Source organism: Mesocricetus auratus, unplaced genomic scaffold, assembly GCF_017639785.1.
Source record: "Mesocricetus auratus isolate SY011 unplaced genomic scaffold, BCM_Maur_2.0 Super-Scaffold_100008, whole genome shotgun sequence".
Lineage (NCBI taxonomy): Eukaryota > Metazoa > Chordata > Mammalia > Rodentia > Cricetidae > Mesocricetus > Mesocricetus auratus.
The window spans coordinates 81775228-81789138 of record NW_024429192.1 but is presented as its reverse complement, the minus strand read 5'-3'; the positions used below and the strand labels follow the sequence as shown (position 1 = coordinate 81789138).

Below are 13911 nucleotides of genomic sequence, written 5' to 3'. Positions count from 1 at the left end.
TTGAGATGGGGCTCATTATGTAGTGTTGGCTGCCCTCTAGCTCCTGCTGCCTCTGCCTCCCTAGTGCTGCAATTAAAGGACTGTGCCACCACACCCAGCTCCAAACTTTTTTCTTTTAACCATAGTTAAACAGCAGTAAAGACAAGAATGTTAGCCCTGCCTGACCCATTCCAGAGACAGGCCTTCCTGTCTCCTTTTGAAGATTTAGGAGTGATTTGCTCAAATGTATGTATGTGTACAGTGGGAATATACAATGCCCACAGAGGTCAGAAGAGGATTTTGGTGGTTGTAAGCTACCATGTGGGAGTTGGGGACCAGACCTGGGTCCTCTGTAAGAGCAAGAGCTTTTAACTGCTAAGCCAGCTCTCCAGGCTCCCAGTCTAAAATTTTTTCTTCCCTGAGACTAGGTTTTTCTGTTTAACAACCCTGACTGTTCTGGAACTTGCTTTATAGACCAGGTTGGCCTAGAACTGAGAGATCTGCTTGTCTCTGTCTCCTGAGTGCTGGGATTACAGGTGCCAAGCTGTTTCTCCAGTCTAAATTTTGATGTTCACCTTCACCACAATGTTCGGCCACAGCTCTTGATCCAATGAGGAAGGATGTGAGGGATGATGCCTCCCAGGTACCAGCCCAACACTGTCTTCATTCTCTTCAAACATCGAGTGTCCAGTAGACATGATTTTATACGTATGTAAACGTCAAGTTGTATCCATGACAACGGAACTTGGTCTCTCCTGCACTTCTAGTTTCCTTAGTATAATGCTTTAATTGTTCTATGTATTTGTGAAGAGTTAACTAAACTTCTTGGCTTACCAACCTTAACATGATTTCTCAGTGATTCTCTCTTTTTTTTTTTTTTTTTTTTTTTTGAAGACAGGCTCTCTCAATCTTGCACGTCACTGGTTGGCTAGACAGGCTGGTCAATATGCCTTTCCTGTCTACCTCTCCAGGACAGTTTGAACTTACGTCCTCACACCTGCCTGACAAGACTTGACCAAATCATCTCTACCTCTCTTGTTGAATCTTAAGATACACTATTTTTGATCACATTGCAGGATCATCTGGCCATCAAATTTTTATATTCTACACAACTCCACAGTCTACTTACCCGAATTTCATCCCTGAGGGCTTTCATCTTAATAGCCATTCTACTGGGCACTTCACTGGGTCTAAAATTCCCTTCAGGATTTTTTGTGTTTGTTTTATGAGAAGGGATCTCACTATGTATCTCTGGCTATACTAGAACTCACTCTAGACCAGGCTGGTCTCACACAGATCCACCTGCCTATGCCTCCCAAGTGCTGGGATTAAAGGTGTGTGCCACTATGCCCAGCCCCTTCAGATTTCTGACCCAAGTCATTTTTGGTTTTTACCTCAAAAAAAATTTTTTCTATACTGGGGTATACTCTTATAGAGACAGGGTCTTACTATGGTCCTGGGTGACCTAGCACTAGACCAGGCTATCCTTGAACTCACAGAGAATGGGTTGCCTCTGCTCTGCATTGCTGGGATTAAAGGCATGGCACCACCATACCTAGCATGTGTACTTATTAATATATCTTGTGAGTTTTCCCTTTAGTCTTTAGCCTCCTTTTGGGATTTTGTATGGAGACAGCATCTGGAGTTAGCACATGATAGCCTGGGTCTTTTTAAGTAGCTGAGTGTGACCTCCAGTTCCTGGTCCTGCCCCCATCTGAGTACTAGGAATAACAGCTTCAAATCACTACCATACTTTGGTGTCTTGTGCTTGGTGGATTCTTTGTATTTGGAGTATGTGTAGTCCTCAGTAGCCAGAGACAAAAGACAACTTGATTTTCAATAAAATAAAAAAAAGCAAAACCCCTCCCTCATTGTCCCCTGGGTATGACGGTGCATGCTTGTAATCCCAGCACCAAGAGACTAATGCAGGGAGTCCGTACATTGGAGGCTAGCGTGGGCTACTTAGCAAGTTCTTGTACCCCAGTAACAAACCTCCTCAATGGTCAGTGATGGTGTATCAATTACTTTATTTTAAAAAATTCCCTCTGAGCCCAACACCTGGCTCCAGATCTAGAATAATGTGAGAAGTAAGCATACATCAAAGTTGGACATTGATTCATGTTGTATAAATGAGGAGCCGCAGTGCTGGGCACATAGGAAGCTCTGGCTGCCCTTAGTGCCGCATTAAGAATGACAGTAAGGAATATAAAGTGCACACTTATCATCGTCTTAAGTTCAGACTCATGTAAACAGCAGGATGGGATCCTAGCGGGGGTGGGGTGCTAGAGATCCACCCAGGGTCTTCAGATGTGGAGTTCTTGAGGGGTGGGGGAGAGGAGGCTTGCTCCATGAGCTGTCCCAGAAGTCAACACTTGTGCATGGTCCCAACTCCTGATCCTGTTAATACTATGGCAAAAATGGTTCTATAGGCCATCAGCGGTGTTGCACACCTTTAATCCCAGGCAGTTGGATCTGAGTTAGAGGCCAGCCTGGTCTACATTGAGTTCCAGGACAGCCAGAGCTACACACAGAAACCCTGTCTGGGGGAAAGAGTTTCTATAAATTGTATGGTCATAATGATGCCCATTATACTTGGACCCATCAGCTTTCTGTTGATGAGTGCCACCATACCAGCCTCACAGAAGCCACTCACATTCAGTCTAAGAGGAAAAAAAAGGCGCAAACCCATTGTGTTGGGCAGTGTCCAGTAGAGGGGGTTAAGCCACAGCTGCCTGAGAGCCACCTTGCCCTGGGCAGGAGACACAGGCTGTGTTGTCGGCCACCACTCTGTCCAGGGCCTGGTTCAGGATGTTAGGCAAGTGGTCAGTCAGCATCTTTGGGCCTATCAGGATCTTGCCAAATTCTGCTTCATGTGCCCACCTAGCCCTGTACCGGGCAGCGGAACAGCAGCCAAACCTTGAACAGAAGAGAACACCGGCTGGTGAAGCTGCACGTGGGCCAGGCTTCTGGCCACCCTCAGTGGATGGGCATGTGCCTCCCTCCACACTCACCTCCCTGAGCCACTCTCTTCTTCCAGGTGGATGATCCTGCCGGGTGGGTACAGAGGTGGGTATTTGGTGGGAGAGTCCAGTGGGGAGTCGCTGGAGCTGTAGCCTGGAGAGCATCGTGTCAGCAGGCTCTGCTCCCCAAGAAGAGGCTGAGTCAGGGCTCCCTGGTTGCCCTCATCCAGTTCAGTCGGAGAGTTATCAGGGCTTCCGCCAAACAGTCCATACCAACAGCCGTGCAGCAGGATCTTGTACTGAAAGGACGAGATTGGCCCTGCGCTGGGTGGCAGCCCTCAAGGCTCAGCCTGCCCTTCCACAGCCATGGTTGTGAGTGGGGCTTGTGGTGCCATGAAGCAACCGTACTAGCAGTAGTAGTTAAAAAATAAGTCATGTGCTTTGAAAAACCGTTATTTTTTTGTGCCGGAGATTAATCCCAGAACTAAGCCCTATACCTGGTAAACCCATGCTCTACCATGGAGCTGGCGGAGACAGGTGACAGGTTTTCTTAAAAAAACGATTAGGAAGACAGCCCTGTGCTGTCTTTAATACCAACACTCAGGAAGCAGAGGCAGGAGGCTCTAGTGATTTTGAGGCCAGCCTGGTTGACAGAGCAAGTGCTAGGACAGGCTCCAAAGCTACACAGAGAAACCTTGTCTCAAAAAACCCAAAAAAAAAAAAAAAAAAAAAAAAAGCTGGGCACTGGTGGCACACGCCTTTAATCCAGCACTCGGGAGGCAGAGGCAGGAGGATCTCTGTGAGTTCAAGGCCATCCTGGTCTACAAATCGAGTTCCAGGACAGCTTCCAAAACAATACAGAGAAACCCTGTCTCAAAAAACCAAAAAAAAAACCAAAACAAAACAAAACTAGATGTCTGATGAGCGAGCATTAAAACTGGAGATGAAGGTGACAGAGCGCAGGCACCTGCAGTCCCACTGCCCACATAAAGCCACACCTCGCACAGATTTTTTTGGATATTGTCAAAATTCCCATTGATACGTACCTATTTTTTTATTTTTTATTTTCATTTTTTTGTTTTTTGAGACAGGGTTTCTCTGTGGCTTTGGTGCCTGTCCTGGAACTAGCTCTTGTAGACCAGGCCGGTCTGGAACTCACAGAGATCCGCCTGCCTCTGCCTCCCAAGTGCTGAGACTAAAGGCTTACACCATGACTGCCCAGCCATACCTATTCTTTAATACTATTTTTAATCATATTTATTTTGTATGTTCCTGGGATGGCATGGGCGTGCACAGGACAAACTGGGAGCTGGAGCTGGCTCTGGCTCTCTCCTCTAGGTTCCAGGGACTGTACTCAGACTGGGCTTGGTGCCACATGGCATACCCCCGCTAAACAGTCCCACTAGACTTCCCTTCCTTTTTTAAACTTACCCCAATAGCAGGCAACAAAATGAGCGCCTCAAGCGTGCTGGGCAACTGTTCTACCACTGGGCTCTAGCCCCGCCCCTCCTTGGCTTCCTCTTCCTCTTGGCCTCACATTTTTGGCAGTCACACCTCAGTCTCCCAGCTGCTGGATTATAGGCCAACACCATTACACAACCTCATAGAGGTCAGCTCCTATTGGCTAATACACTTCCTCTTTTCCTGTGTGTGGGGGTTTGAACCTAGAGCCTCTTGAATGCTAGGGAAGTGCTCTACCACTAAGCTACACTCTCAAGCGGCTGCCATTAAAATTTCCCTATTACATTTATTTATTTAATTGCATGTGTGTGGAGATGAGGACTGGAGGGAGGTCCTCCCCTCCCACTGTGAGGACTGAAGGCAGGTCAGAAAGTTGGGCAGCAAGCACGCTTCCCCACAGAGCCGTCTTGCCAGCCCCCAGAACCTCTTGGAGTCTGGGAGCAATGTAACCAAAAGCACGGGGAAGATGCAGTAACAGCAGCGTGGGCAGCAGTGCTACCTACGGACCTGGCACTCCGTGCGATTCTCTGCATCTCATGCAGTGCCGGAGTGTTCCCAGGGCAGGAGGAGAAGATGCGAGCACCAATGTGCTGGGCCCAGAGGACGTGACTGCAAGCCACTCTGCATGGACCCGCCCGCATCTAACCCAGGCTGAGCAGTTACCTTCGGCTTGTTGCAGTTAGCAATCACTCGCAAGATCCTTCTCTTCAGATCCTCCATGTTGGTCACGCTTAACCTGGTTAGTAAAAAGCAGACTGATCTTAGTACCTCGTGTTGCTGACTACCCTGACCCCGTGGACCAACCTTGAGGGACACTGACCTGGGAATCACATCCATTCCTAGGATAAGTGACACAATGAAGTCCTTAGAGTACTCATAAAGGGATTTGCTGAAATTTCAAATGAGAGACAAGGTAAATTAGTGTACGGTCCATTACTGCGGGAGACTTCAGAACGAGAATAAAACAGCTGCCAGGGCAGATGCTGGTGTCGTCATTCTGCATCCTCTAAAGGACAGAAGAGTGACATGGGCACTCCAGGGTGAAGTCAAAGCCACAGAAGACATTCAGAAAGAGACCACAGCTAAACCATCAAATGGCCCATGACCTAGCAGGCCCAGAAAGCACGAGGTGCCCTGGCAATCCATGAGCAGTCAGAAGCAAAAGGCTAGTCCCTGCAGTGTTTACCTGCAAAGACAGACGCTAGCCCTACAGTGGCACAGGCCTGTAATCCCAACCACTCAGCAGGGAAAGGCAAGAAGACTGACCTACCAGGGACAGACTGAATTGAAGGCCAGCCTTATTCCCATCTAGCACTTAAGCAGTAGATGGAGAAGGACTGAGAATTAGGGCTAGCCTGGGCTACACAGTTAAGACCCTGTCTACAAATCATTAAAAAGTAAATATGTAAATAAGTCATAAAGGTAAAACTCACCTAAAGAAATGTCTACTTCTGGTATGAACGGACTTTTCTTTTTTTGAGAGAGAGTGAGAACAGAAAATAGCAGAAATACTGGTTTTACAAAATTGTCTCTGGAATTATGTTGATATCCGTATCCTAATTTAGAAAAGTTAAATAACAGCAAAAGAATCCCTAAAATCAAGCTCATAGTGTATTTTCCAAACTGAGCAGGGCTCTGTTCTGGGGCACACATATAGTCCCAGCCCTTGGGAGACTGAGGCTAGCCTGGGCTACATAATGAGATCTAGGCCAGGCTCAGCTACACTGTGAGACTGTCTCAAAACCCAAAAGCAAACCCACAGTATTTCTGCATCTCCCCCATTTTTCTGGCATGAACTCTACCTCACCACAGGCAGATACTTAACCAGTTCTTTATGTTATTTTCAGCTAGTTAGTGCAGGAGGAATGGAAATCCACGTTCCATCCCCTCTCCTCTGATAAAGTCCATCTGAGGAAATGACTGTTACTGCTAACACTAAGGGGAGATGGTGACAAAGGTTGGCTCTAAGTGTGACCAATGGAAGTATATATAGTGCTAAACCATGCACTCCAAATCAGATCTACTCCTCAGTGGTCGCTTGCCAGGTGTGACAGTGCGCACACATCTTTAATCCCAGCACTCAGGAGGCAGACCGGGTTGATGTCTATGAGTTCAAATTCAAGCAAGGGCTACACAGTGAGACCCTGTCTTGAAAACAAAATTTAAACCACAACAAAAGATCTTTGATCTGTTTTCTGTATTTTTCAAATTTTCTGATGGAGCTGGGTGTTGGTGGCACACGCCTTTAATTCCAGCACTCGGGAGGCAGAGGCAAGCAGATCTCTGTGAGTTTGAGGCCAGCCTGGTCTACCGAGTGAGTTCCAGGACAGCCTCCAAAACAATACAGAGAAACCCTGTCTCAAAAAAAAAAAAAACCCACAAAAAAATTCTGGTGGATATGTAGTGTTTTGTTGTTGTTTTTACTTTTTATTTTTAATCCTTAATTTGTTTTAATCTCTTATCAACAGTTTACATAGGATAGTCCAGTCAACATGCTCAACTAGCAACAAAAAAACAGTTTAAACAGTTTTCCAACTCATAAAAATAAATGTCCTGTTTGTTCAACCCCAGAGAGCGTGCACCATCCAGGGGAAGCCCATACACAGGATGGATGCTAGGTGACATGATGTGTCACCGGAGGCCCATCATAAGAGGTGCACAGCCGGGGTCCAGGGAGGTCGCGGGCAGCAGGGGAGGCACACATGGTGGGCACAGAGGATGTGGTAATTCTGTTACAAAAGGGCTCAGCAGGTAAAAACACTGCCAAGCCTGATGATCTAAATTCAATTCTGGGACCGATGCCTCCAAACTGTCCTCCACGTGTGGCATATTGTGGCACAAACAGACCCACACATACACGTTCATGCTCATACAGAGAAATGGCAATTAAAACAAACAAACAAAAACAAAAACAAAAAAGGAAGTGTTTGCGGCTAGAAAAATGTTCAGTGGTTAAGAGTGTTTACTGCTCTTCCAGAGGACCCAGCAACCATTCGGGGTGGCTCACAAGCACCTGCAGCTCCAGGTGAGGGGAACGGATGCCCTCTTCTGGCTTCCATAGACATCTGCACACATGTGGCAGACACTCACACAGACATACATATAAATAAAATATAGTTTGAAGTTGTTGTTTTTTAAAGTGGTTTTGGGAATTGAACCCAGGGCTTCACACAAGGTAGACAAGTGCTCTACCATTAAGCTACATTCCTAGTCCTAAAATAATTGTCTTTAAAAGTCAACTTTCGGGGCTGGAGAGGTCTCAACAGTTAAAAGCACAGGCTGCTCCTCTAGAGGACTCAAGCTTGGTTCCCAGCACCCAGGTTGGGCAGCTCACAACTTCTGCAACTCCAGCTCCAGGGTATCCCAGTGCCTCTGCCCTCTGTAGGTACTGGAACACGTGTATACACACAGGTAATTACAGAAAGATCTTTAAAAACCAACTAAACAACAACAGCAAAAACCTTAGAATTCTATCATTTAGCCAGATCTATAATTTCAGCTACTATGGAGGCTAAAACATGAGGATCAGAACAATATCTCCCTTGGTTCCATAGCAAATCCCAGGCCAGCCTGGGCTACTTAGGAAATTAGAGGTATTGGCCAGGCATCTAAAAGGACTACAATTCTCTTGCCTCTGCCTCTTGAGTGCTTCCCTCACGGGCATGCACTACCATGTTCAATTTACATAGTCTTCCTTTGGTGACATAGTAGTTCTTTTCCCTTTTGACACAAGGTTCCATGTAGCTCAGGGTGGTCTAACCCATTATGTAGCCAAAGAGAACCTTAACCCTGTAATCCGCCCACTGCAGCTTCTCTGGTGCTGGGATGACAGGCATGGGCTACCCCAGGCTAGGTGTATGCAAGGTGAGCTACCAGCTGGGCCACATCTCCACACTACACAGTGTTTCAAAACAAACTTCTGAGAGGGAGAGAAAATGAAATTATATAAATAAAAGAGCAGCGACTTGACTTGTCCTGCAGAAGAGTGAAGCCTTACCTCAGGAGCCCCCTGGGCGGGGAGAAGGCATAAGCGCGGACTTGTGGGTAGGCCCTTCGAAGCATGATGGCTAACAGGGCTGCAGCTCCAGCTCCTAGGCTGTGTCCCACCAGAACGAGCCGATACTCCTAGGGGACAGAGGGCAGAGGGTGTTGAGGCCCAGAAGAACAGACAGAATGTGACAGGAACAGAAAACAGAATGAGCGATCTCACCGGAGCAATACTGAAGGCTTGGCTCAGAATCCCATCATTGACCAGTCTGCGGTAAACGTATCTGGCTGCTTGAGCAATTCCCTGAAGGAATAGAAGGGGTGGGGTCAGCATGGCTCAGAAGTCTGCCTCCGGCCTTACTGTTCACTGGTCCATTCTTGGCCTGTGGTCCAGAGGCTAGCTGCCATGAAGTGGGTGCTGACACGCATCCAAGCCAGTCAGTGGCAGCAGGAACATCCATCTCCACATCTGTGTAGCTCTGTGTACTCGTCCATATCTGCACTACACTCGACTGAATCAATCATCTAATGACCAAGGACGAACCTGGGGCCCTAGCATATGCGGAGCAAGCAATCTACCACTGAATTAGGCCAGACCTTTCAGAACTTTTTTTTATGAGCTGGAGAAATGAATCAATGATTAAAAGTCCTTCTATCAGAGGACCAGAGTTCAGTGCCTAACACCCACATTAAGCAGCTCACAGGTACCCATAAGTCCAGCATCAAGGGGTCTATTGCCCTCTTCTGGTCTCCATGGGCATGTGCACACAGACAAACCCACCATAACTATATCTTCTAAAAAATAATTATTTTAAGTAGGGTGTTGGTGGTACACGCCTTTAATCCCAGGACTCAGGAGGCAGAGGCAGGTGGATGGTCTACAGAGCAAGTTCCAGGACAGGCTCCAAAGCAATACAGAGAAACCCTGTCTCGAAAAACCAAAATAAAATAATTTTTGAGATGGTATTTAAGTTGCCTAGTCTGGCTCTCAATTTGCTATGTTAGCCAGCCAGCAACCCTTGCACTGTGTGCTGTGTGTGTGTGTGTTGTATTCACAGATGTGTGAATTCAGTCCCCATGTGTGCACATGTGGAAGCCAGGGGTCAACTCTTGGTACCTTTGCTCTCTACCTTATATTTTGAGACAGGGTCTTCCACTGAACCTGAAACATCCTGACTCTGCTACACTGGCAGGCTACTGAGCCTCTGGAATCTGCCTGTCATTCCCTCCACCAGCCTCCACCAGACCTGGGGTTCCATAACCAGCTCTTTACATGGCTGCTGGGGATCCAAACTTGGGTCCTTATTCTTGGATTGCGAGCTCTTCACACGGCACCATCCTCCCAGCCCCAAGCCTTGCACTTTTGCTCCTCCTGCTCAGCTTCCCAAGTGCTGTGCCACCATGCCCCATGATCTTTTTATAAAGACATTAAAACACACCACTTAGGAATAGCCATGTTGGAACAGTGGATAAAGATGCCTGCGGCTGAGCTTGACAACACGAATTTGATTTTTGAGACCTGTTGTTTGAAATTATTTTTACTCTTTTAGGTTTTTGGCTCTTTTGGGGGGCCACCACCCAGCTACCAAGTAAGTCACACATGGAAGCTTATTCTTACTTATGAATGCCCAGCCTTAGCTTGGCTTGTTTCTAGCCAGTTTTTCTTATCTTAAATTAACCTGCCTACCGTTTCCCTCTGGGCCTTTATCTTCCTTACTTCTGGTTATCTTACTTTCTTCCTATTCCGAGGCTGTCTGGGTGGCTGCCCCTGACATCCTTTCCTCCTTCTCTTGCTGCTGCTCCTCTTTTCCTCATTTCTCCTTCCATTTATGCTCTCTGCCTGCCAGCCCCACCCGTCCTTGCTCCTGACTCGCTACTGGTCGTTCAGTCTTTATTAGACCATCAGGTGTTTTAGACAGGCAAAGAAACACAGCTTCACAGAATTAAACAAATGCAGCATAAACAAAAGTCACACACCTTAAAATGATATTCTACCACATATACTCACACACACACACATATATAGTTAAAATGATATTCTACCACTGGGCGGCGGTGGCGCACACCTTTAATCCCAGCACTCGGGAGGCAGAGGCAGGCAGATCTCTGTGACTTCGAGGCCGGGCTGGACTGACAGCCTCCAAAACAATACAGAGAAACCGTCTCGTGAACCCCCCTCCAAAAAAAAACCACAGAGACCCGAGTGGTGGATGAAGAGAACCAACTCTATTCATTATTCTCTGGCATACATGTCATCACACACACACACACACACACACACACACACAGAGAGAGAGAGAGAGAGAGAGAGAGAAAGCTGAGTGATAAGACGTGAGTCCCCTCTTCAAACTGAAAGATCATGAACCAAAGAAAGCAGAGGAAGGTAAGAAAGCCATTTATTAGTGTTTCGAGCTTTTCAAGCTACAGCTGATAGGTGAAGGGTACACTTTGAGAGTGGGGTACATTCACAGGTTATGTGGTAATAAAAGCCTCCCAAACAGTGGTCCAGGGGCTCTGGTTTTGTGACTTACTTTTTTTTAAAATCAATTTTCTGGAACTGGAGTTACAGTTGTGAGCTGCTATGTGGGTGCTGGGAATCGAACCCAGGTCCTCTGGAAGAGTAGCTAGTGTTCATAACTGCTGAGCTGTCTCTCCAGCCCTGTGGCTTACTCTTGTGTTGGAAAGGCAGATGCTGCAATGTATGCTCCACCACATGAGGTTGACGTTTGTGGAGGAGAACCAAATTTCCAGAGAGTTCTCTTAAATTAAGTCTGGTTGCCTGTTTAACAGTGAACAACATGCTTTTGGTAGTGTGAACAAAGATTTGGAAGAATGTAAGTTAAGAAACTACTTTGGCAGCTGGAGAGGTGGCTCAGTGGTTAAGAGCATTTACTACTCTCACAGACAGAACCAGTTTCAATTTCCAACTCCCTTAACAGGTGAGTCACACCTGCCTGTAGCTCCAATTCCAAGGAATCTGGTGCCCTCTTCTGGACTCAGTGGTTACTGCAAACATATGGTGCCCATAGAGACAAGCAGGCATGTGTGCACACAGAGAAATAAAAATACCTTTTAAAAAGACACTATTTTGAGAACTACAACAAGATTGAAATGATTTATGAAAGACAGGCAGAGTGGGGAAAGGGAGGATTTTCTTATTTATTTATGGGAGACCTGCTAATGTAGTCCAAGCCAGCCTCAAACTCACACATGTAGCCAAGTCTTATGCTTCCAAGTCTCCTGCTTCCGCCTCCTGAGTGCTGAGATTACAGGTATGCACCACCACACCCAGCTCATGTGACACTGGGCACTGAACCTAGGACTTCATGCATATAAAGCAAACACTACTGAGTCACACCCCGGCCCTGCTTCTGAAGAAGGCCACCCCTTTTTCCTGTGTGTGAGTGTGTGTGTGTGTGTGTGTGAATGTGTGTGTGTTAGTGTTCATGCACATGAGTGTAGACTCATACCTGCCACAGCAGGCAGGTACAGGTCTGAGGACACCCCAAGGTGTTGATCCTTGCCTCTTACTTTGAAACTGGATTTCTTGTTTGCCTCTGTCTATGCTGGGCTAGCGGGCCCTGGAACTTCTGGGGATTTCCCGGTCTCCATCTTCCCAGTGTGGAGACTACAGATGCCCACTTGCTGTTTAAACTAGGCTGGCCAGCCAGCACTGCCTAGAATCAGCCTGCTTCCACCCAACCAGTGCTGACATTACAGATGTGCAACTGCCATGGCCAGCTTCTTTATGTGAGTACTAGATATCCAAATTCATTCTCAAGCACGTCACCCGCAGAGCCATTTCCCTGGCCCCATTCAACTAAACTGATTTAAACACCCAACCTAGGTTTAGGGAGACCCCAGCTCAAAAAATAAAGTGGAAAGCAACTGGATAAGACAGTTAGCGTCAACCTCTGACCTTCATATGCACATATACACACATGCACATGAACCTGCACATACACACAGGCACACACACACAGAGAGAGACAGAGAGAGAGAGAGAGAGAGAGAGAGAGAGAGAGAGAGAGAGAGAGAGAGAGAGAGAGAGAGAGAGAGAGAGAGAGAGAGAGACGCACACACATAGAGACACGCACACGGACACCGATAAATACTAGAAAAAACAACCTCACAAGGAGAGAGAATAAAATAGAGGCTATCAGAGCTGGAAGTGAGGCCATTAGTATGTAATAAGCCCAGAGCCAACATCAGGGTTCATCCAAAATTAGGGTTTAGATAGCAAAGATGGGCATACAACATTGCATAAACACATGAAGGCACTGAATTGAAACATCACAAATGGTTAAAATGATAAATGTTATACATTCATCTATCATCCACATAACCACCATCCATCCTTTTATCCATTCATTATCTATCCATTCATCCATCCACTCTCCCACCCATCCATCCACTCATCCACACACCGGTCCATCCATCCATTCACCCATCCAGCTCCCCATCCACCCATCTATCTATCCATTCATCCAACAATCCATCCGCTCACTCACCCACCCACCCATCCATTCATCTCTCCTTTCAGCATCCATGTATCTATCTTCCCATCCATCATGTGTCTTTTGGTTTGTTCAGAGAAAGTCTCACTACATAGTTCACGATGGCCTGGACCTTGCTGTGTAGACAAAACCAGCCTGAAACTCATGATCCTCCTACCTAAGAGTCTTCACATCTGGAGTTATTATACTTGCTTTACAATGTTTAAAAGCCATTTCACACACATACCCATTTGAGGTTGGGTTTTCTTCTCCAAGGAGGAACTCTGCCCCACTTACTCCCACAGAACAGGAAGAGAGAAACAGAGAACTAGGCTCTGGCCACATCCACAGAGAACTTGTGGGAAGTGAGTTGTCCACCCTGTGCTACCCACAAAGCCGGAGTTCTTGCTCTGTGCTCTACTTTGGACTAAGCATTTTCCCACTAAGATATTAAACTTTAATTACAGGGGAAAGTGACTGGGGATATAGTGCAGCTAATACAATGTTTGTCTAGCGTGTATCAAGCTCTGGGTTTGATTCCTAACCTGTAATTCCAGTGGATGCAAGAGGATCACAAAGTTCAAGGTTATCCTTAACTACAAAGTGAGTTAGTTATAGGCCAGCCTGGGCTGCATGGGACTCTTGCCTAAAAAGGGGGGGGGGATGAGGCCAGGTGGTCTCATCACACGCCTTTAATCCCAGCACTTGGGAGGCAGGGGCAAGTGTATCTCGGTGAGTTCAAGGCCAGCCTGGTGTACAGAGTGAGTTCCAGGACAGCCAGGACTGTTACAGAGAAACCCCGTCTTGAAAAACCAGGGGGAAAAAAGGGAAGGAAAGACAGGGAAGGAAGGACAGCCTGCCTCAAGTATTTTATCTGATAGTCCACCCTCTGGCTGCAGCTGTGTCACTCATGCCATCTCTTTGAGTGTCCCCTCTCAACACAAACATACCTTGTGGGCCACACAGTCCTGCAGCTCAATATCCAGCTCAAGGTTCTCGCTCTCTGCAGACAGGTCAGTCAGGACATC

The 13911-nt window shown here is 46.9% G+C and overlaps 1 protein-coding gene across 2 annotated transcripts in view; it reads right to left on the bottom strand.

The window, feature by feature from the left end:
* Positions 1-1989: 1989 nt before the first annotated feature.
* Positions 1990-13911, bottom strand: part of Daglb (diacylglycerol lipase beta) — a 36117-nt gene continuing 24195 nt past the window's right edge. For both annotated transcript variants that reach the window (XM_005080025.4, XM_013120409.3), the window contains 7 exons: positions 13834-13911; positions 8611-8691; positions 8398-8525; positions 5221-5289; positions 5064-5136; positions 2991-3238; positions 1990-2895 (listed from right to left, as the gene is read on the bottom strand). In XM_005080025.4, the coding sequence (XP_005080082.2) occupies positions 2697-2895; positions 2991-3238; positions 5064-5136; positions 5221-5289; positions 8398-8525; positions 8611-8691; positions 13834-13911 (876 nt within the window). In that variant the 3' untranslated portion in view covers positions 1990-2696. The remainder of the gene's footprint in view (positions 2896-2990; positions 3239-5063; positions 5137-5220; positions 5290-8397; positions 8526-8610; positions 8692-13833) is intronic.